This window comes from Danio aesculapii, chromosome 10 (genome assembly GCF_903798145.1).
Source record: "Danio aesculapii chromosome 10, fDanAes4.1, whole genome shotgun sequence".
Classification (NCBI taxonomy): Eukaryota; Metazoa; Chordata; class Actinopteri; order Cypriniformes; family Danionidae; genus Danio; species Danio aesculapii.
In genome coordinates this window covers 45687523-45711582 of record NC_079444.1, presented here as the reverse complement: position 1 = coordinate 45711582, position 24060 = coordinate 45687523, and the positions used below count along the sequence as shown (strand labels likewise).

Below are 24060 nucleotides of genomic sequence, written 5' to 3'. Positions count from 1 at the left end.
AATCCTGGGCTGATGTGGAGGAGAGGAGGCGCTGATTCCACCACATCAATCTCCTCTTCATTAAGTGCAGGTTAATGATTAAGGGCTGTTTTCCTGACAGAACGCTTGACACATGTGAGTCGCCCACACACACACACACACACACGCACACACGCACACGCACACGCACGCGCACGCACGCACGCACGCACGCACGCCCACACACACACACACACACACACACACACACACACACACACACACACACACACACACACACACACACTGATAACGGGAGGACAGCAGGAATTATTCAGCCACACAGCAGATGCATCAGCTGACACACACACAACTATTGGAGGGATACTTTTACATTTAATGTGTCCTTGATTCTAATGGAACTTTGCAATTAGTTGCTTGGGTGTTCAGGATGGTTGCTAGGGTGTTAAGGATGGTTGCTAGGGTGTTCAGAATGGCTGCTAAAGTGTTCAGGATGGTTGCTAAGGTGTTCAGGATGGTTGCTAGGGTGTTCAGGTTGGTGGCTAGGGTCTTCAGGATGGCTGCTAAAGTGTTCAGGATGGTTGCTAGGGTGTTGAGGAGGGTGGCTAGGGTGTTCAGGATGGCTGCTAAAGTGTTGAGGATGGTTGCTAGGGTTTCCAGGATGGTTGCTGAGGTGTTGAGGATGGTTGCTAGGGTTTCCAGGATGGTTGCTGAGGTGTTCAGGATGGTTGCTAGGGTGTTGAGGATGGTTGCTGAGGTGTTCAGGATAGTTGCTAGGGTGTACAGGTTAGTTGCTAGGGTGTACAGGATGGTTGCTAGGGAGTTCAGAATGGTTGCTAGAGAGTTCAGAATGGCTGCTGGGGTGTTCACAATGGTTGTTAGGGGGTTCAGGATGGTTGCTGGGGTGTTCAGGATGGTTGCTAGGGTGTTGAGGATGGTTGCTAGCGTGTTCAGGATGGTTGCTAGGTGTTCAGGATGGTTGCTAGGTGTTCAGGATGGTTGCTAGGGTGTTCAGTACGGCTGCTTAAGGGTTTAGAATGGTTGCTAGGGTGTTGAGGATGGTTGCTAGGGTGTTCAGGATGGTTGCTGAGGTGTTCAGGTTGGTTGCTAGGGTGTTCACAATGGTTGCTAGGGTGTACAGGATGGTTACTAGGGAGTTCAGAATGGTTGCTAGGGAGTTCAGGGTGGTTGCTGGGGTGTTGCGGATGGTTGCTAGGGTGTTCAGGATGGTTGCTAGGGGGTTCAGGATGGTTGCTAGGCCCTTTGAGACACTTATATTCTGTTTCTCTTCTATTCACTTCTGTTTCTATTCTAATCACACACACACACACACACACACACACAAATAACAGATGACAGCAGGAGTCATTCTGCCACACAATGCAGATGCATCAGCTGACACACACACACACACACACACACACACACACACACACACACTGCTGCTGGACATATGGCAGAGGACGCCACTCACCGCTGCAGCAAACCATGCTAAAAACACCCCACACATCTTTATTATTAGCATTAGCATTATCCTTGTTATATAAGAGCAGGCTGAATCCCAGGAATCACTCACCCACGTCATGAATGAAGCGCTCAATCTTGGACTGCATCCCCCAGTACCGAAACTCCACTTTACACAGCTTGTACGCACACATGACGGGGGTTTTCCCGGGGTTGTTGTTGATTTCGGTGATCCAGTCGTCAGACAGCGGGCCGCGCTGCGTCTTGTAGGACTTGTAGAGCTTGGGGTCCTCCTCCACCAGATACTCATGAGGGGCGATGAAATCTTTCACGATATCGATGGGATCTGCCAAAAACAACGGCTTTTATTAACAATCACAGCTTTTTAGGGGAACAAGGCATGGATGGTGAACAGGCACACATTTAATCTGGTCATGCAAAGCTCATCAGTGCATCAGAGAGGTTCAATAGATCTGCTGAACGGTAATAGCACAGAGCGCCAGCTGTACAACCGCTTTATCTGTTTGTTCTGTGTGTCGTAAAGCTCGTCGATTATTATAGCAGCTTTTAGATAAGGAATGGAGATGTTCCATTGACAAAAAGGTCATTACTTTTAATTTGTCCACAAGTGGAGACTTCGCTTTGGAGAAAACGATATGCAGCACTAATGACAGCACTGCTGAGCTGGAGAACAACAGTAAAGGTTCCTCTGGGTGCTCCGGTGTCCCTCACAGTCCAAACACATGCGCTGTAGGGGAACTGATCAACTAAACCGGCCGTAGATTATGAGTGTGTGTGTGTGAATGAGTGTGTACCCAGTACTGGGGTACTGCTGGAAGGGCATCCGCTGTGTAAAACATATGCTGGAATAGTTGGCGGTTCATTCCACTGTGGTGACCCCTGATGAATAAGCTGAAGTAAAATGAATGAGTGAATGTAAAATTGTTTTGATGCACTTTATCCAGCAGATATTTGACCTGAAGTGGAACGGTGGGGGGGGGGGGGGGGGGGGGGGGATAATTCTGACCTCAGCTGTATTTATATATATATAAAACAAATACTATGTAAGTCAATGGTTACAGGTTTCCTGCTTTCTTCAAAATATCCTCTTTTGTGTTCAACAGAAGAAATTAAATGAAGACAATTACTTTTTTTGGGTGAATTATCCATTTAAAAAGGTGAAATAATTAGACAAATGTGTTCATTATAAAGGGAGAAGCTAATATTCTAATTCTCTTCCCTGATTTATGTTTAGCTAATAGTGCCCCCAGCAGACCCGGAGATTGGCTGAGTGTATTAAAGCTGTGGTAAAACTCAACTCTTTAACTCTAAAGGGACTTAATACTTTACAAAAAAACAAAACAAGACGGCTATATCAAGTGTTGTATTTGGTAACATAAAATGTGAATTCTAAAATAAAAATCAGGAACAAAAGCAAAGCACACTTCTCCAGAAACCCAAATACAGGTAATCAGGGTAAAGTTAGGGTAATTAGGGTAAAGTTAGGGTAATCAGGGTAAAGTTAGGGTAATTAGGGTAAAGTTAGGGTAATTAGGGTAAAGTTAGGGTAATTAGGGTAAAGTTAGGGTAATTAGGGTAAAGTTAGGGTAATTAGGGTAAAGTTAGGGTAATTAGGGTAAAGTTAGGGTAATTAGGGTAAAGTTAGGGTAATTAGGGTAAAGTTAGGGTAATTAGGGTAAAGTTAGGGTAATTAGGGTAAAGTTAGGGTAATTAGGGTAAAGTTAGGGTAATTAGGCAAGTCATTGTATAACAGTGGTTTATTCTGAAGACAATCCAACACTAATATTGCTGAAGGGGGCTAATAATATTGACCTTAACATGGCTTTAAAACTATTAAAAACTGCTTTTATTCTAGCTGAAATAAAACAAATCAGACTTTCTCCAGAAAAAACAAATATTAGAGGAAATACTTTGAGAAATTCCTGAATCTGTTCAACATTTGGGAAATAATTAAAAAAGAAAAAAAGTCAAACAGGGGCTGTAATTCTGACCTCAACTGTGCGTGTGTATAGCCCCGACTAAAGTTAACTATTAGACTAAATGTCCTGAAATGCACATATAAACATTAGTTTAGGAAACCTGTTGATCTTATTTGTATCAGGACTCAAAACTGTTTGATTAAAGTGTTTGTTTCTGACAAATAATCCCCCAAACACCTCAAATGAAGCAGTTAAAGGGTCAGTTCACTCTAAAACCCACACGTACTCAGCATTTCCTCTACCTCAGGGGCTTATAAAGCTTCAGGAGTCAACACACAACCATATATTTTGAGGAGAGACAAAAACCGGTAACCATTGACTTCCATAGTAAGAACAACAAACACTGTCAATGGTTAGCGGTTTCCAGCATTCTTCAAAACGTCTTCTTTAGTGTTGAACAGAAACTCTTAAAGGAGTGAAAGACAGTGAAGAGTGAGTGAATGATGGCAGAGTGTGTGACAGAGGGATCCTCCTGTAGTGTTGTGTTTGTGTTGCTGTCGTCCTCCGTCTGTCAGTGTGTGTGTGTGTGTGTGTGTGTGTGTGAGAGCAGCAGCTATTCTTCACTATGATCATCATCATCATTATTATCATCTGTGGCCTGTAGGTGTCTCTGCAGATCACCCACACACACACGCGTGTTCAGTGCGTGTGCTGTTATGTAAGCGCGCTGGCTGGGCGCTTCCCCTGCAGTGTCTGCGTCTGTGCGTGTGTGTCTGCGTTCGGCCTCAATCCCAGAGTGCACTGGGGCTCCTCTGCTGCTGCAGGATAGTGCCGTGTCAATGAAGCTTGCCATCTGCATCTCAAACATCCGTCTGCTGATCTGAGCGCTGCTGATGCGGAGGAGTGACGTGACACTGTACATCATCTACACACTCAGCTCAACAAACACACATCACTACACTACACACTACACACCACACACCACACACCACACACAACACATCCCCACAGGTCTGCTGAATGCTGCACTCTGATTGGCTGCTGGTCACTCTCAGGTGTTTGATTATTGTCAGATAAAGGCACAGCTAAAGTAGTCCCGGCAGGTTTACAGCAGCTCCATATCACTCCGCTTAATGATTAGAGTCATTACAGAGAGTGTGTGTGTGAGTGTGTGAGTGTGTGTGTGTGTGTGTGTGTGTGTGTGTGTGTGTGTGTGTGTGTGTGTGTGTGTGCGTGTGAGTGTGATAAACAGTGAAGGTGCAGTAATACCGATATCCCGCTGCCTCTTCTCAGCTGAAGACAGGTTGAAGACGTCGTTCTGAGAGCCCGTGTCTGGTTTATAGTAGGTCTCGATGTCGATGGAGAACTTCTCCACGAATGGACACGTGTGTCTGAAGATGAAGAGGAGGAGGAGGAGGAGAGATATAAACATCAGTGTCCTACACCATCAAAGAGCTGATCTGCTGTTCACACACACGCACAAACAGACACACACATATACAGGCAAAAGCACGCACACACATGCAAACTCACGCACGCACGCACGCACACACGCACACACACACACACGCAAACACACACACACACATGTAAACGATCACATACATGTACACAGACACATACACACATGCTTGAACGCACACACACCTGAATGCACACACAAACACACACACCTGCTTGAACACATGTACACAGACCAACAAATGCACACACACTCGCACACCACACACAGGCATGCACACACATATGTACACATACACACACACACACACACACACACACACAGTCAGGTGCCTGTATATTGGGTCATGGCCACAGCTCCAGCATGTTCGGCTCTATACAGCAACACAATGGATCAGAACTGAAATGAAGATGTGCTTCACCTGTCAGCTTTAATCTGAGGGGGTTTACATCCACATCAGGGGAACGCTGTAGGAACTACAACAGTCTGCATATGTGCCTCCCACTTGTTAAGGGTCCAAAAGTGATGGGGCAGAATAATAATCGTAAATCAAACGTTCACTGTTCAATACTCGGTTCTAATCCTCTGCAGTCGATCACAGCCTGAAGTCTGGAACACAGAGACATCAGCAGACGCTGGCTTTCAGTCCTGCTGGTGCTCTGTCAGCCCTCTACTGCCACTGTCTGCACTTCCTGCTTGTTCTTGGGGAGTTTCCCCTCAGTTTTGTCTTCAGCGAGTGAAACGCATGCTCAATCGGGTTCAGGTCAGGTGATTGACTTGGCCACTGCATAACATTCCACTTCTTTTCCCTTTTTTGGTTGGTTCTGCATATGCTCTGGGTCATTCTTCATCTGCACTGTGACGCACCGTCCAATGAGTTCTGAAGTATTTAGCTGAATATAAGCAGAGAATATCGCCTGAAACACTTCAGAACTCATCCTGCTACTTCTGTCAGCATCACATCATCAATAAACACAAGAGCACCAGTTCCACTGACAGCCATACATGTCCCACGCCATGACTCTACCACCACCATGCTTCACTGCTGAGGGTCATGAGCAGTTCCTCTCCTTCTCCATACTCTTCTCCTCCCATCACTCTGGTACAGGTTGATCCTGACCTCATCTGTCCACAGGATGTTGTTCCAGCGCTGTGAAGGCTTTTCTGGAACTCTAATCTGGCCTTCCTGTGTTTGAGGATCACCAATGGTTTACATCTTGTGGTGAACCCTTCTGTGTTCGCTGTGGTATGGTAACCTTCTCTTGGGTGTATACTCTGACACACACACACACAACATACACACACACACACACACACACACACACACACACACACACACACACACACACACACACACACCTGCCTCCTGGAGAGTGTTCTTGATCTGGTCAACTCTGTTGTGAAGGGTGTTTTCTTCAGCAGGGAGAGAGTTCCTCAGTCGTCCACCACAGTTGTGTCCGTGGTCTTGCGGGTCTGTTGGTGTTGCTGAGCTCACTGGAGCGCTCTTTCTGCTTAAGAATGCTCCACACAGTTGTTTTGGCCGTGTCTGATGTTTCTGCTCTCTCTCTAATGGGTTTGTTCTGTTTCTTCAGTCTAATGATGGCTGGACTGATAGTGACAGCTCTTTGGATCTCCTCTTGAGAGTTGACAGTAACACACTCCAAATGCTAACCGCACACTCGAGATGAACTCTGGAGCTTTGATCTGCTCATTGTAATAGGGATAATGAGGGAATAACACACACCTGGCCATGGAACAGCTGAGAAGACAATTGTCCAATTACTTTTGGACCCTTAACAAGTGGGAGGCACATATGCAGACAGTTGTAGTTCCTACAGCGTTCCCCTGATGTGGATGTAAATACTCTCAGATTAAAGCTGACAGTCTGCAGGTAAAGTTCCTTTCAAATCCATTGTGTTGTGTATAGAGACCAAGATGTTAGAAGTGTGTCCATGTGCCAATATTTACGGACCTAACTGTATATGTTTTGTCTTGTTTCAGATCCAAAATATCTAACATTTCTGAAATCAAGAAGCATTTACTAGACAAGCAACAAATATAGTCTTGTTTATAGTCTTGAGTGGAAATAAGGTGAGTTTCTCCTTAAAAGAAGCTAAATGATCTGACAAAGGAGGAGAAATGATCTAGTTTTAGTTTGATGATAACATTATTCTGCTTCCCCCATTGCCAGATTACTCTGCTTGTTTTCAGCAGAAACTCTCTTGGATATTTGAACTAAACAAGACAGAAAGTCAGAGAAGTGTTTTATGCAGTGCTCCAGCATCTAGAATAATACACCGATATTAAAATCATCCAATATAACATCAGACAACACAATAACTGCAGACTCGTGTTAAGGAGCAGTTTGAGGAGGACAAAACCCTGACAAGAGTCTGAAGTGCAGCATCTGAACAGTGGATTCAGCGCCGAGTGTTCAATTATTGAGATGATGAGCAGTAATGCATGATCTGTTCTGTCCTTATAACTCTGTGCTCAGTTACTCTTTACAGGAAGAGCTGAAGTCAGTTCACGAGGAGCGACTCCACATCTCATTCATATTTAAACAGACTCCAGATCAACATCACCTGCAGCTCACAGGACGCTGCTATAATCAGGACAACCACTCCACTCTTAAAACTCTCATTCATAAACCTGAGGACATGTGTTGAGCTTATTAACCTGTAAAAGATGAACAATTAACATGACCATCAGAAGACTTCTCATGGAGAACACTGAGTTTTGGGAACATTGAGTCACCAAACGTTGATTTATTAAGTTTAGGTCAGCTCACACACACAACTGATCATCCAGTCATCAGATGTGTGTTTACTTACTTCTGTTGAACACTAAAGAAGATACTGTGAAGAATGCTGGAAACCGGTAACCATTCTACAGTATTTGTTTTTCTTACTGTGGAAGTCAATGGTTACCGGTTTCCAGCATTCTTCACAGTATCTTCTTTGGTGTTCAACAGATGGAGGTTTGAAACACACATGAGTGTCTGATGACTGGATGATCATTTGTGGGTGAACTGACCCGCTTTAAATGTGTTTCGGGTCCTGCACTGATGCCAACCTCACTGCCAGTGTATTGTGTGTATTTCACATCTGTCAGTGTGCGTGTGCGTGTGTGTGTGTGTGTGTGTGTGTGTGTGTGTGTGTTGCATGCAGAGTGAGCTGACCATATGTGTGTGTGTGTGTCTGTGCTGACCGTGTGCGTGTGTATGGGTATGCGTTCCAGGACTCCTCCTCCACGCGCAGCGCTGCTTTGGGCAGGATGGAGCGGAACCAGCTGGGAATGTGCTGGCCGATGTGGTACACCTTGCGTGTGTATTGTCCGGATCCGCCTGGGCCATCGGTGTAGGGCCGGTTCTCCAGGATCTCCACACCGCTGCCCTCGCCCTCGCTCTCCTCACGACTCTTCTTCTGCAGACGGACACACACACACACACACAGCTTCATTTATAATGCAGGTACACAACACACATCAGGGCTGCGTCACAAATGACACACTGTGCACTTATATACTGTGCACTACACACTCGAGCGTGTAGTGGAGTATTTAGTGTCGTCCCAGTATTTTACTAAAGGATCACTCTAACCATTGCTCATGTTTAACAGTTGCAGAGTTGGTGAACTAAAAGATTACACTATGAAAGAGTGATGAGTACAACCACACTCACCACCAGGAGGCAGCAGAATCACTAACATACGACCTGTCCAGATCAGTGAATGAATTAATCCAAGCTCAGTGCCTAATAGCTCCTCCCCTTCATCATCAGTAGCACCTCCTCTTTACCACCAGTAACCCCTCCCGTGCATCAGTAGCTCCTCCCCTTCATCAACTGAAGCCCCTCCTATGCATCAGTAGCTCCTCCCCTTCATCATCAGTAACCCCTCTCATGCATCAGTAGCTCTGCCTATTCATCATCAGTAGCTCCTCCCATTCATCAACTGAAGCCCCTCCTATGCATCAGTAGCTCCTCCCCTTTATCATCAGTAACCCCTCTCATGCATCAGTAGCTCTGCCTATTCATCATCAGTAGCTCCTCCCCTTCATCGACTGAAGCCCCTCTCATGCAGCAGTAGCCCCTTTCCTTTGTTATCAGTAGCCCCGCCCATGCATCAGTAGCTCTGCCTATTCATCATCAGTAGCTCCTCCCATTCATCATCAGTAGCTACTCCTATTCAATATTAGTAGCCCCTCCCATGCATCAGTAGCTCTGCCCATTCATCAGTAGCTCCTCCCATTCATCATCAGTATTCCCTCCCCTTTATCATCAATAGCCCCTCCCCTCTCACATATAAGTAGCTCCTCCCCTTCATCATTATTAGCTTCTCCTTTTCATTAGTAGCTCCTCCTATTCATCATGAGAAGCCGCTCTCATGCATCAGTAACCCCTCCCATTAATCCGTCGCTCCTCCCATTTATCATCAGTAGCCCCTCCCATGCATCGGTAGCTCCTCTATTCCATCATCAGTAGGCCTTTTTCTTCATCATCAGTTGCCCCTTCCCTTTATCACCAGTAGCCCCTCCCGTGCATCAGTAGCCCCTCCCCTCTCACACATAAGTCGCTCCTCCTATTCATCATAAGCCTCTCATGCATCAGTAGGTCTGCCCATTCATCATCAGTATTCCCTCTCCTTCATCATCAGTAGCCCCTCCCCTCTCACACATAAGTAGCTCCTGCCATTCATCATTAGTAGCTCCTCCCATTCATCATTATTAGCTCCGCCCCTCTCACTACATCAGTGTGAAGTGCATGAGGTGATTGAATGGGTGCCCTTATTGCGTCTCGCTGGACGGTAACGCCGCTTCATTCTGAAATATTGCAGTTTATGCATCAAATGGAAACAGAATTACACATTGAATTTCCGCTCTATGCAGGACAATAGTGGATTTCTCTAGTGTGTGTTCAGTTAGGGTTAGTTAGTGATCGGTTGTTCTCTCAGAATAAAGGCTGACAGCTTTATCAGCAGCCCGATGTGAAGCGCAGTACTGCTGCTGAAGACTGAAGGGGTTATTCTGAGAAAACAACCGATCAGAGAGCATCAGAGCTGTAATAGTCTATTCATTCTTGAATTAAACACAAAGCGGACAGAAACTAAAGCAGCTGATGGAGTATACACTAACCTGCGCATTACTCACACACTAGATGGAGACATACAGTGTAAAACAGCAGCGTGACAGGCGAGCAGACACATGTGAGTGTGTTTAACATATTCACTGACGGTGACACTCAGCTTCTGGATGAGTGTGTGTTATTATCTGGGAATAACAGACCTGGGATTGTCACGACTGACCAATCAGAATCCAGTATTCCAGTACTAATTCAGTTTATCAGCAGTGCTGGATGTGCAGTTATTGGCTAAATTCAAATCCAGTCAAGAACGCCATCTCATCTCTAATAATGCAGCGCCGTGTGACATAACACAAACTCCACACACAAACACTGCGGGCCCAGCCGGGACTCGAACCTGCAACCTTCCTGCTGTGAGGTGACAGTGCTAAATGTCAGTGTGTGTGTGTATGTGTGATGCAGGTCTGTGTGTGTGTGTGTGTGTGTGTGTGTGTGTGTGTGTGTGTGAGAAACAGGTCTGAGATGCTGTCAGCGGCTGCAAGAGACGAAGATCTGCTTCTGATCATCATTAGTGTGTGGAGACACTTCAGTAAAGTGCTGACAGATGACCACACACACACACACACACACACACACACACACATACACACAACAGGCCTCTCTCTCTCTCTCACACAACATCAGGCCTCACACACACGTGACCAACATGACCTGCATGATATTGATATTCAGCATGATATTGTTCAATATTGTGATGTAACATCTCCCTAAATTGATGCTAATTAATTAGCTGTTTTTAAAATCATATATATGTAAAAATCATACTAAAATATATATATTTATACTCCAGTGAAGTCTAATTCAGTCTAGAAAACAAGTCTATAATCAAGACTGTAGAACACTGTGAGTGAGTGTAAAGCTGATATGCAAATATTCTGACTCTGATTGGCTGTTTTGCATTTCACTTCATTAGTGTTTATTTTTAGCACTAGCCAATAGCAGAACAGCAACTGCTGGAGGCGGGGTTAAAGATAGTATGCCCTTAAATCTGGATAAACAATATAAACAACAATAAGAATAAGAATAATAACAACAATAACAAAATAATTAATAATAAGAACATTAATAATAATAGCAACAACAACAACAAAATTAATAATAATAATAATAATAATAATAATAATAATAATAACGTTAATAATAATAATAACAACAACAACAATAATAACAATAATAATAACATTAATAATAATAGCAACAACAACAACAACAACCACAAAATTAATAATAATAATAATAATAACGTTAATAATAATAATAACAACAACAACAATAATAACAATAATAATAACATTAATAATAATAGCAACAACAACAACAACAACAACAACAACAACAAAATTAATAATAACAACAACAACAATAACAACAACAACAATAAAAACAACAACAATAAAATAATAATAATAATAATAATAATAATAATAATAATAATAATAATAATAATAATAATAATAATAATAATAATAATAACAACAACAACAACAACAACAATAAAGATGAGCATCACTGTGGTGCAGTGGGTAGCAAGTTCGTCTCACTCCAAGAAGGTCGCTGGTTTGAGTCTCGGCTGGATCAGTGTGTGTTTCTGTGTGGAGTTTGCATGTTCTCCCTGTGTTGGTGTGGGTTTCCTCCAGGTGCTCCGGTTTCCCCCACAGTCCAAACACATGCGCTATAGGGGAATTGATCAACTAAATTGCCCGTAGTGTATGAGTGTGTGTGTGGGGGGGGGGTGTGTTTCCCAGTGATGGGTTGCAGCTGGAAGGGCATTCGCAATGTAAAACACATGCTGGAATAGTTGGTGGTTCATTCCACTGTGGCGAACCCAGATTAATAAAGGGATTAAGCTAAAGGAGAATGAATAATAATAATAATAATAATAATAATAATAATAATAATAATAATAATAATAATAATAATAGAGACTCAGTCTAACAGAGGCAGTGCTGATAGTACAGTATGTTGTGCTGACAGAACACTGCAGGATTTATAACGTAAAGGCAACTTCAGCCCAAAAATAGACATTTCCTCATCATTTACTTTCCATTTGATCTCAATCTAAGATATTTTGAAGAATGCTGGTTTCATTTGACTTCCACTGTAATCCTTAGAAGTAAACAGGTGGCAGCAACCAGCATTCTTCAAAATATCTTCTTTTGTGCTCGACAGAAGAAAACAACTCATAAATGTTTAAAACAGTATGACGTGTGTGTGTGTGTGTGTGTGTGTGTGTGTGTGTGTGTGTGTGTGAGATCGGCCCCTTTATGAAGATGTGTGTTTTTTCCATCAGATTCCTGTGCACTGCTGATATTTAGGGTTTCTCCTGTCTGCAGGCCGTATAAGGAGCGAGTGGCCGGATCTGTGTTTCTGTGGGTTTGAGCTCAAACGCTGCCCTACATGGAGGCTGATCAGCGGAGCTTTAACCTCAGCGATGCCCATCTGCGCACGGAAGCTGCCCTGGCAACAGCCTGCATCCCTGCGCTGATGTCACCGTCGCCACGGCAACCGCAGCGCAGCAGTGACGCGGCACGGAGACCATGATGAGCACATCACAACACACACACACACACACAGAATTATACCCAAACACGCCTCGCTCAAACAACACAAACACACCGAGGAGTCAAGATGTGGCGAAGACTGATCAAAATGGAAAGAGCAGTAATGAATAAATGAGTGTTACTGTGTGTGTGTGTGTGTGTGTGTGTGTGTGTGTGTGTGTATCAGCTGCTGTATTTCAGTGTGTGTACATGTCAGGAATAATCTCAAGCTTCTGTAGTCCAGGCTCAGGCTATTAATAATATCAGCAATAATTTAGCAATAATAGATCAGATGCGAGCATGTAAACATCAACAGTACGTGTGTGTCATCATTCATGTGCTCATCACTGACATGCAGATCAGCAGTGCTGTGAAATCTGTGGAATATCCATGAGGTGGGCTTAAACTGAGGCCTGTCCTGGCTTCAACTAATCAATTAGCACACAATCTGAATCACACACACACACACACACACACACACACACAGCATCACACACTCCAAACCCAGCGGAACTAGCAGTGTTTATATTTCCACCAGCGCTGAACATCTGTTCTGCATGTAACACAAGGCTAACAGAACCTGCTCACTGTGACACACACACACACACACACACACACACACACACACACACACACACACACACATATATATACACACACACACACACACACACACACACACACACACACACACACACACACACACACACACACACACACACAGGTTTAATACTACACCAGCAGATCACAAGTCTGTACTGCACACACTCATTAGCACAAAACTGCTCCGGCACGTCAAGAGATGGAGCTCAGTGTCAGAGGAAACACAGTTCAGCAGGACGAGACACACACACACACACACTCTCTCTCTCTCTGTGTCACATGCAGATTTAACAAGTTCACTGGCTTACAAAGGCCGAATCTCAGCTCTAGCTTGTGTGAGGAAGTGTCCACATGAATAATCACAGTCAGAAATCTGCTAATGGAACAGAGCAGAACAGGGGAACAGATCTGGACAGAGGAATAGAGCGGGATGAAGGAACAGAACAAGAGTGGGAAACAGAACAGACAGGGGAAAAGGGTGGGAAAGGGGAACAGAGCAGGACAGGGGAACAGAGCAGGACAGAGGAACAGAACGAGATGGGGAAATAGAGCTGAAGCGGGGAACAGAATGAGAAGAGGGGGCACAGAGTGGATGGGGGAACAGAGCGAGATGAGGGAACACAGTGGGATGAGGAAGAGAGCAGAACGGGAACAGGGCGAAAAGGAGGAACAAGAAGGACAGGGAAACAGAGCAGGATGGTAGAATAGAGTGGGACGAGGAACAGAGCAGCATGGGGGAACAGAACGGGACCGGGGAATAGAACAGGGAACAGAACAGACAGGGGAACAGAGTGGGACGGGGGAACAGAGTAGACAGGGGAACAGAGCAGTACAGGGGAACAGAATGGGGCAGGAGAACAGAGCAGAACAGGGGAACAGAGCTGGAGCGGGGAACAGAACGAGATGGGGGAACAGAGTGGAACAGGGGAACAGAGCGGAACAGGGGAAGAGAGCGAGACAGGGGAACAGAACGGGACAAGGGAACAGAACGGGACAGGGGAACAGAACGGGACAGGGGAACAGAACGGGACAGGGGAACAGAGTGGGAGCAGGCAACAGAGCGAGACAGAGGAACAGAGTGGTATTGAGGAACAGAGTGGACCAGGGGAATAGAGCTGGAGCGGGGAACAGAATGAGATGGGGGAACAGAGTGGGACAGGGGAAGAGAGTGGGACAGGGGAACAGAGGGGAACAGGGGAAGAGAGCGGAACAGGGGAACAGAACGAGACAGGGGAACAGAGTGGGACAGGGGAACAGAGCGGAACAGGTGAACAGAACGAGACAGGGGAACAGAGTGGGACAGAGGAACAGAGTGGGAGTGGGGAACAGAATGAGATGGGGGAAAAGAGTGGGACAGGGGAACAGAACGAGACAGGGGAACAGAGCGGGACAGGGGAACAGAACGAGACAGGGGAACAGAGCGGGACAGGGGAAGAGAGCGGAACAGGGGAACAGAACGAGACAGGGGAACAGAGTGGGACAGGGGAACAGAACAAGACAGGGGAACAGAGTGGGACAGGGGAACAGAACAAGACAGGGGAACAGAGTGGGACAGAGGAACAGAGTGGGAGTGGGGAACAGAATGAGATGGGGGAAAAGAGTGGGACAGGGGAACAGAACGAGACAGGGGAACAGAGCGGGACAGGGGAAGAGAGCGGAACAGGGGAACAGAACGAGACAGGGGAACAGAGTGGGACAGGGGAACAGAACAAGACAGGGGAACAGAGTGGGACAGGGGAACAGAGCGGGACAGGGGAACAGAGCGGGACAGGGGAACAGAGCGGGACAGGGGAACAGAGCGGGGACAGGGGAACAGAGTGGGACAGGGGAACAGAGTGGGACAGGGGAACAGAAAAGGACAGGGGAACAGAGTGGGAGCGGGGAACAGAATGAGACTGGGGAACAGAGCAGGAGAGGGAACAGAATGAGACAGGGGAACAGAGCAGGACAGGAGAACAGAGCCGGATGGGGAACAGAGCGGGACAGAAGAACAGAATGAGACAGGGGAACAGAGTGGGACAGGGGAACAGAGCGGGACAGGGGAACAGAGTGGGACAGGGGAACAGAGCGGGACAGGGGAACAGAGCGGGACAGGGGAACAGAGCGGGACAGGGAAACAGAGCGGGACAGGGGAACAGAGTGGGACAGGGGAACAGAGTGGGACAGGGGAACAGAGTGGGACAGGGGAACAGAGCGGGAGTGGGGAACAGAATGAGATGGGGGGAAAAGAGTGGGAGAGGGAAACAGAACGAGACAGGGGAACAGAGCGAGACAGGGGAACAGAGTGGGACAGGGGAACAGAGCGGGACAGGGGAACAGAGCGGGACAGGGGAACAGAGCGGGACAGGGGAACAGAGTGGGACAGAGGAACAGAGTGGGACAGAGGAACAGAAAAGGACAGGGGAACAGAGTGGGAGCGGGGAACAGAATGAGACTGGGGAACAGAGCAGGAGAGGGAACAGAATGAGACAGGGGAACAGAGCAGGACAGGAGAACAGAGCCGGATGGGGGAACAGAGGGGGACAGGGGAACAGAATGAGACAGGGGAACAGAGGGGGACAGGGGAACAGAATGAGACAGGGGAACAGAGTGGGACAGGGGAACAGAGCGGGACAGGGGAACAGAGTGGGACAGGGGAACAGAGTGGGACAGGGGAATAGAGCGGGAGTGGGGAACAGAATGAGATGGGGGAAAAGAGTGGGAGAGGGGAAACAGAACGAGACAGGGGAACAGAGCGAGACAGGGGAACAGAGTGGGACAGGGGAACAGAGCGGGACAGGGGAACAGAGCGGGACAGGGGAACAGAGCGGGACAGGGGAACAGAGCGGGACAGAGGAACAGAGTGGGACAGGGGAACAGAGCGGGAGTGGGGAACAGAATGAGATGGGGGAAAAGAGTGGGAGAGGGAAACAAAATGAGACAGGGGAACAGAACGGGACAGGGAAACAGAGTGGGACAGGGAAACAGAGCGGGACAGGGGAACAGAGTGGGAGCGGGGAACAGAAAAGGACAGGGGAACAGAGTGGGAGCATGGAACAGAATGAGACTGGGAAACAGAGCAGGAGAGGGAACAGAATGAGACAGGGGAACAGAGCGGGACAGGAGAACAGTGCCGGACGGGGGAACAGAGCGGGACAGGGGAACAGAATGAGACGGGAACAGAGCGGGACAGGGAAACAGAGCGGGACAGGGAAACAGAGCGGGACAGGGAAACAGCGGGACAGGGAAACAGCGGGACAGGGAAACAGAGCGGGACAGGGGAACAGAGCGGGACAGGGAAACAGCGGGACAGGGAAACAGCGGGACAGGGAAACAGAGCGGGACAGGGGAACAGAGTGGAACAGGGGAACAGGGTGGGAGCAGGGAACAGAATGAGACTGGGGAACAGACCGGGAGTGAGGAACAGAATGAAACAGGGGAACAGAGCAGGACAGAGGAACAGAGCAGGACAGAGGAACAGAGCAGGACAGAGGAACAGAGCGGGATAGGGGAGCAGAGTAGGAGAGGGGAGCAGAGTAGGAGAGGGGAACAGGATGAGACTGGGGAACAGAGCAAACAGGGGTATAGGGGAACAGGGTGGGCAGTGTGTGTGTGTGTGTGTGTGTGTGTGTGTGTGTGTGTCTGTGCGCGTGTCAGACCTGGATCATGTAGAGCTGGGCGATGCGGTACTCCTCCACACTCAGGGGCATCGGGATGCGGTACTCCTTAATCAGCATGATGACTGAACACACACTCCGCCGCTCAGCTCCAGTTCATCTCTCACACCTGCACACACACAGACACACACACCTGAGTATACGACTGAAGCAGAATACACACTCCTCATCAACAGCACACATTTAACAAGCTTAAAGAGAGATTTATTCATCCATTATATAGATTCTACAGAAAAACAGGACAGAAACATGAGCTAGAGCCGCTCTCCTTAATCATGTTCATCATTAGACTCATTTCCTGTTATTGATCTATAACAGTGCACATCTGATCAGTTCAATAAATGCAGTATGTACATTATATTCAGCACCAGCGTCACCAAAGGAGAGTGGATCTGAACAGTGTGTGCTGAGTTTAGGGTATTTTCCCACAATCATCACATCTGCTGAAACACGGAGAAATCTGAGGCCAAATGAAGACTCAGAATCAGCCCAGAGTGGAGGAAAACGACCCAGCAGCGAGTTGAAGAGTTGAAGGTTGTATTAAACACACACTGAGGCAGGAGCTGTGATGCTCTATAACAACCCTGAGACTCTTCTAATGACCTGCAGAATGTTCCAGTGTTACGGAGGTGAAGTCTGCCTCTACACTGCAGATCAACACTGCTAATCAAGCACTCACACATGTACACGTGTGCACATTTACACAACAGAACAACAACAACTGAAGGAAATACTGCTGTGAACTTCAGGAAATCAGTCATTTAGGCCACAGTGAGCAGATGTGTGTCCTGTAAACCCAGGAGGAGCTGAGGGAGCCTGACACTGCACTGGAGACCTGCCTGAGGAAAGGAATTCAATAAGAGTGGAATGAACCGACAACTATTCCAGCATATGTTTTACACAGCGTATGCCTCTCCAGCTGCAACCCATCACTGGGAAACCCCCATACACACTCATTCACACACACACACACACACACACACACACACACACACACACACACACACACACACACACACACTACGGCCAGTTCAGTTGATCAGTTCCCCTATAGCGCATGTGTTTGGACTGTGGGGGAAACCGGAGCACCCGGAGGAAACCCACACCAACACGGGGAGAACATGCAAACTCCACACAGAAACACACACTGATCCAGCTGGGACTCGAACCAGCAACTTTCTTGCTGAGGCGATCGTGCTACCCACTGCACCACCGTGTCGCCCATAAATAATACAAATTAGAATTTTTACACCAGTGTAGAGAGACCCTGACCAGTGCAAACCCTGCAAACACTGCATTTCAGAGATTTGATTGGTCCAGCAGTGCAGTCACACACACACACGCACACGCACACGCACACGCACACGCACACACACACACACACAGGCTTTATGTGTTCTGGCCATTCATAAACAGAGTGACTGCACTGCTGTCCACCAATCATATCCATGCAGACGCTTTGCAGCCAATCATAAAGCCCGATCTCACCTTCAGCACCTGAAGGGCTCTACAGTGCACACACACACACACACACACACACACACATGCATGTATGTAAATATATGCGCACATACAAACATACATGCGAGCACACACATGCATGTCTGCACACACACACACACACACACACACACACACACACACACACACACACACAGAGCGCCATCTCAGAGCTCCACACAGGGTCCATGTTAGCAGCAACAGCTGAGAGCGCTAAAAACAGCAGCCGCAGCACACACTCTATAAATAGCTCATACAGCACACACTGACGTCACACACACACACACACACACACACACACACACACACAGAGAGACAGAGGGCTGCGGTGTGATGCTGCCACCGGGGAAAGGGAAGCGTTCGGCACTATTACAGCAGATCTGCAAACGTACAACATAGCAGAACACTGATCACACACACACACACACGCACACACACACACACACACACACACACACAGATGAGCTGTAAACATGACTCTTTAACACACACAGTTCCTCCTCCTCCTCCTCCTCCTCCTCCTCTAGTCGTTGTGTGTGTTGACTGATCTCTCTGAGCTGCTGATAGTCAACACTATAGGGCTGTGTGTCATTCATCGAAACACAATCCTGAACTGAAACGTTACAATCGCAAGAGGCTGCGTTATGAAGTATATATATATTATTTAATCCCCCCCACCCAGAGTAAATGTGTGTGTGTCTCACTAGCCAATTGAGTGAGCACACTTTCCTTCTGCCCAATCAGAATTAGGCAAGCAAACTATGTGGAACGCCCACAATAACAACAAACAAACAAACAAACAAACAAACAAACAAACAAACAAACAAACAAACAGGGAAGTGTGTATGAGTGGGAGGATGGCGTCTGCTGCTACAGAAGCATTATCAGATGCATTAATATCAGAGGAGCGCAGCCCGTCAGTAATATGGCAATACTCTGCTTTTAAAGTGAGAGACACTGAACAGAAGCAGGTCATCTGTGAGAAGAGTAGAGCCAGAGCATGAGGAAATACAACAACCAGCACCTACAGAAGCAGCTCCGGCGGCTGCATGAGGAGCGTCCTGCTAAAGGAAACCCAGAGTACTGCTAATGACAGCACAGTACAACATCAGAGATGTGCGAGTCTGCGGAGGGCTCTGTATCTGTATTCTCCTCCTTCTTTTGCTGTAGTAAGCTGCAGCAGCTCCCTCATGTGAGTTCAGCATGTTTACAGACAGGTGAGGTCATTTTATTAGTGTTTCTGTTCTACTGCTCTAGAGAAAAAGGAGTCTGATTTCTGAATAACAGCTGGAGTAAGATCATCTCCGCTCAGATCCTTTCTTTAACTAACACTCACTGCAGTTCAGCAGTAAGAAGCTGCGATCCTGATTATTGACTCCAAATCAAATCATTCACAAATCCAAAATCACAATATCTGTCAAAACAATTAATTAGATCACAATTAGACATGTCCCCCAGACCTCACAGCCCTAACCAACACTGAACACACCAGATCAGATCAGATCCGGGCTTCTCAAGCTTCAGGGTCCACTTCTTTCACCAATCAGTTTTCTGAAAGCCCACATATCTGACATGTTCTCTAAAATACTTGTATGAAATGCTCATTTAAACCATTATTTATTAACATAATATATATATTTCATTTGTTGTGCCTTCTATTATTTACTACTATCAGCATTTTATAAAATAATATATACAATTATGTTTAAATTTAATTATATATAAAACTAAAACTATATAAAATATTCATTCATTCATTTTCTTTTCAGCTTAGTCACTTTATTAATCTGGGTCTCCACAGCAGAATGAACCGCCAACTTATCCAGCATATGTTTTACACAGCAGATGCCCTTCCAGCTGCAACCCATCACTGCGAAACATCCACACACACTCATACACTATGGCCAGTTTAGTTGATCAATTCCCCTATAGCGCATGTGTTTGGACTGTGGGGGAAACCGGAGCACCTGGAGGAAACCCACACCAACACAGGGAGAACATGCAAACTCCAATATAATATAAATTCAAACTATATATACACATACACAGATTCAAAGAGCACCACAGGTCCACAGGGAGACTGCAAAAGGCCAGCTTCAGCTTTAAACCGGACTGACTGAATATCCACTATTCCAAAACATACAGACGGATGTGAAGTACAGTCCAACACTCTACATCTGCTGGAATATGTGGATCTGATGGCGGTGGAGTTTACAGATGGATATCATTGGGAGATCGCTGACAGGAACAGTGAACAGCTCCACCAGAGCGGGTCTGAAGCTCATGTGCAGGTTTATTTTACATTCTATAGCAGAAACAGCACTGAGCCTCGCTAGATCCCCGTTATAAAACACACACAGACATTCATGTGGACAACCATGCAGATATATTCAATATTCACACAGAAATACACTAACAGAGACCTTCACTGTCACTCCACACACAGATAGGGAATGAACACTTGTGTGTGCTAGCAGCAGACGCCATCATGAGGGGGTAATCCATCAGAGAACAGGAGAAAGCGCATGACTTCAATCACTTTAATACAGCTTATTAATAATAAAGTCCAGAAAATATAGTATAATATTGAGTTCATTATCACAGCCCACCTGCAGGATCACTGAGGCCCACCTGTTGAGAATCCCTGCACTAGAGCAATACACACACTATAAAGACTACACTAACACTAGCTGTGACCTGTTCAACACTGCATTATTAATGATCATCATCATCACAGCAGTATTGTTATGGTGTATATGAGCAGAAGAGTGGCCATGTCTGACAGTCTTCAGCTCTTACAGCAGGAGGAAACACCCTGACAGAACAATGATGATGATGATGATGATGATGATAACAGACCACCTTCATCTACTCCACAATGAGCTCAAATCTGGAATCTGCTGGAGGATGGAGGAGAACAGAGCTGTGAATGCAGACATATGCACTGACAGCTGTGACAAAACAACACTAGAGAGTGTGTGAGTGTGTGTGTGTGTTCTGGAGGAGGACACACTCTCAATATCCAGCATAATGACGTCTGCTGCGTGACAACACACACACACATGCCGACCGGTTCCTCTGACAGCAGCACGGGTGACACTTTCACTCCCACTGAAACCGGTCCGTCTGCATGCCACACACACACACACACACACACACACACACACACGTGATGGATCTCCATCAGCAGTCACTGCTTCAGGGCTGTCACAATAACACTGTAAAACACTCTCTATTGTGTTTACACACGCACACACACACACACACCTGTAAACCGGTTTCCAGTACAGTGTGTACAGTCAAGCCTGAAATGCTTCATAGCGCTGGCGGATTGTGACTCTTGTTGATCCAGCATGTGTGTGTTGGTGTGTAAATGACCCTGGTTTCTCCCAGAAGATGATCTACAAGAGCCTCAGTGTGGGAGAAACATGTTTATCAACCTTTAATCACGTGTGCACAGACAGTGGCGTGTCCAGAGTCATCCACAGCCTTACCTGTCTCTGTCTCTCACGGTCACGCTGTTCTAGAGCAGGGGTTCCTAAACGGTTCAGCCCGCGAGCCCCAAAATAACTCACGACCGCGACTCACGACCGCCACATTACTCAGAGGTGGTCATAAATATACAGATGTTCTGGATTAAATATGGTCATTCTGAAAATCACCAGGCGACCCCCTGTCATTCTCCCGCAACACCCCCAGGGGGTCCCGCACCCCTGTTCTAGAGCAGCCTGATGAGCCTGATTGACTGTGGAGCGCTGTGTGTTTATCAACTCAAGTGTAGAACAGAAGCCCTGCTGTTGGTTTGTGGACAGTCATGGCTCAGACAGGAGCTCAGTGTGGACCTGTAGTGGCGCACAGTCAGGATACTATAGCCCATCTCATCCACTACGCTTAATTAATCCTGGACTATTGATTATTCCCAGAATATCAGCATCAACAGTTGGCGGTAGATCTTTCTCATATCTGACAGCTAATATCTGGAACTCTTCCTAGCCCAGTTCTGGAGCAGACACACTCTGTCAGAGTAAACTAGATTACAGACACATCTCTCTGCATTAGCATACACATAACACACACATGCTGCTGAAATCCACATCCTCTACAGGAGTGTTAGTCTGCATTATTGAGGGCAGCCGGAGGCGGGAACACTTCCCTAAAGACATTATAATGTGAGCGGCATCTGCGCTTATGTTAGTCTTGTTTATTATTCCAGAGGTCTCCATAATCCTTGACCAGGCCGTATCCTGAGCAGCTGCTGTGGTGCTCATGGAGGAGAGAAGAGCATGAGACTGATGCCTGTAAGACCCCAGTGAAAGACGAGTCCTCGCATTGATCCTGAAGGGTCAGCCTGAACACCAGCCGGTGACCTCTCCCACCTGCAGCTTCTCCATGATGGACGTCCAGCGCTCTCCAGCCTCCGGCGCCCGGACTGCAGCTCTGCACAGGATGTTTAAACAGAGGAGAAATGGTGGTGTCCAACTGAGCCTGGTTTCTCTCCAGGTTTCTCTCCTTCACTTTGGTCAGTCGGTGACGTTTGTTCCTCCGCTGTCTCCACTGGCTAGCTTGGTTCAGGATCTGTAGAGCTGCGCATGATGGATTTGCTCTTCAGTGTTTGGACTCTCAGCAGTGAATATTAAACCACACTGAACTGAACTGAACATCAGCTCTGAACACTGGACTGACACTGTTTCAGTTCTCTACCCTCTTCTATGTGCAGCTGCTTTGACACAGTCTACACTGTAAACACGCCGGAGAAATAAAGATGAATTGAATTGACAGGGCTAGAAGACCACATCTACAAGCTCTGAAGATCCAGTAGCTCCAGTGTACAGAAGTAATGAATATACAAGACGTTCTGCTCTGTGAGACATCTCAGCAGACATGGCCAGAAGACAAAAGCGACACCTGTGCTGATCACGAGAGGTCAGAAACACCCACGGATCAGCACCAGGACCCGGCGAGATTCTGACGGCATGATAACCTTGGATAAAAACATGACGGTATTGTGATTATTACTGCGATTACTCTAATGAGTCTTTATTAATGTCTGGGATGATGAATACTAACACTATATATTTATTTGAAGAACATATAGAAGATTTTGGAGCAGTAGTATAATGTGGAAGCTCCTTTTCTGCTGGAGATACTCCTGCCCTGGCTAAAACTAAATAAAACAGGTGTGAAAAACATGTCAAAATAAATCAATAAGAACTTACACATACCTTAGGGAACGGAATAACACAAAACTCTGGCGCTTTTAAAACTCTGACTTTTCCAAACCGCGGTAAACCTTGAAACCGGTTATCATCGCACGCCTAATCAAGACCATCCTGACGAATCTGGGGCCGGTTGCACCAGCTGTTAAATGGTAGCCTAGTCGGTGCCAGTGGTGTAGTGGTTAGTGCGTCAACACATGCACTCAGAGACCAGAGTTTGATTCAGCCTCGTGGTCCTATGCTGATCCTTCCCCTCCTCTCTCTGCTCCCAATGCTTTCCTGTCAATCCTCTCTAATAAAGGTGAAAACCCTGAAATAATTATTATATAACGGTAGCCTAGCTGTGAGTTAGAGGAACACTGAGTTACAATTTACACACTACTGAATATTTTAGTGTTGCACCACAGAACTTAAAGCGGTTAAACGTAACGCTACGCTCCAACTAAATATACACGGCAGCTTCCCCCATGTATAACAGTAGAAAAGAGATGAGCGTGAGACTAGTTTACATAGAGGAGCTCACGATATCAGTGCATAATGATCTCGCTCTGCTCACCGCC

The 24060-nt window shown here is 46.5% G+C and overlaps 1 protein-coding gene across 1 annotated transcript in view; it reads right to left on the bottom strand.

Moving 5' to 3' along the window:
* Positions 1-1519: 1519 nt before the first annotated feature.
* Positions 1520-24060, bottom strand: part of LOC130236307 (membrane-associated phosphatidylinositol transfer protein 1-like) — a 24505-nt gene continuing 1964 nt past the window's right edge. The window contains exons 2-5 of the mRNA XM_056466982.1: positions 16767-16893; positions 8056-8270; positions 4653-4774; positions 1520-1789 (exon numbers count right to left, since the gene is read on the bottom strand). Coding sequence (XP_056322957.1) covers positions 1548-1789; positions 4653-4774; positions 8056-8270; positions 16767-16844 — 657 coding nt within the window. The 5' untranslated portion in view covers positions 16845-16893 and the 3' untranslated portion in view covers positions 1520-1547. The remainder of the gene's footprint in view (positions 1790-4652; positions 4775-8055; positions 8271-16766; positions 16894-24060) is intronic.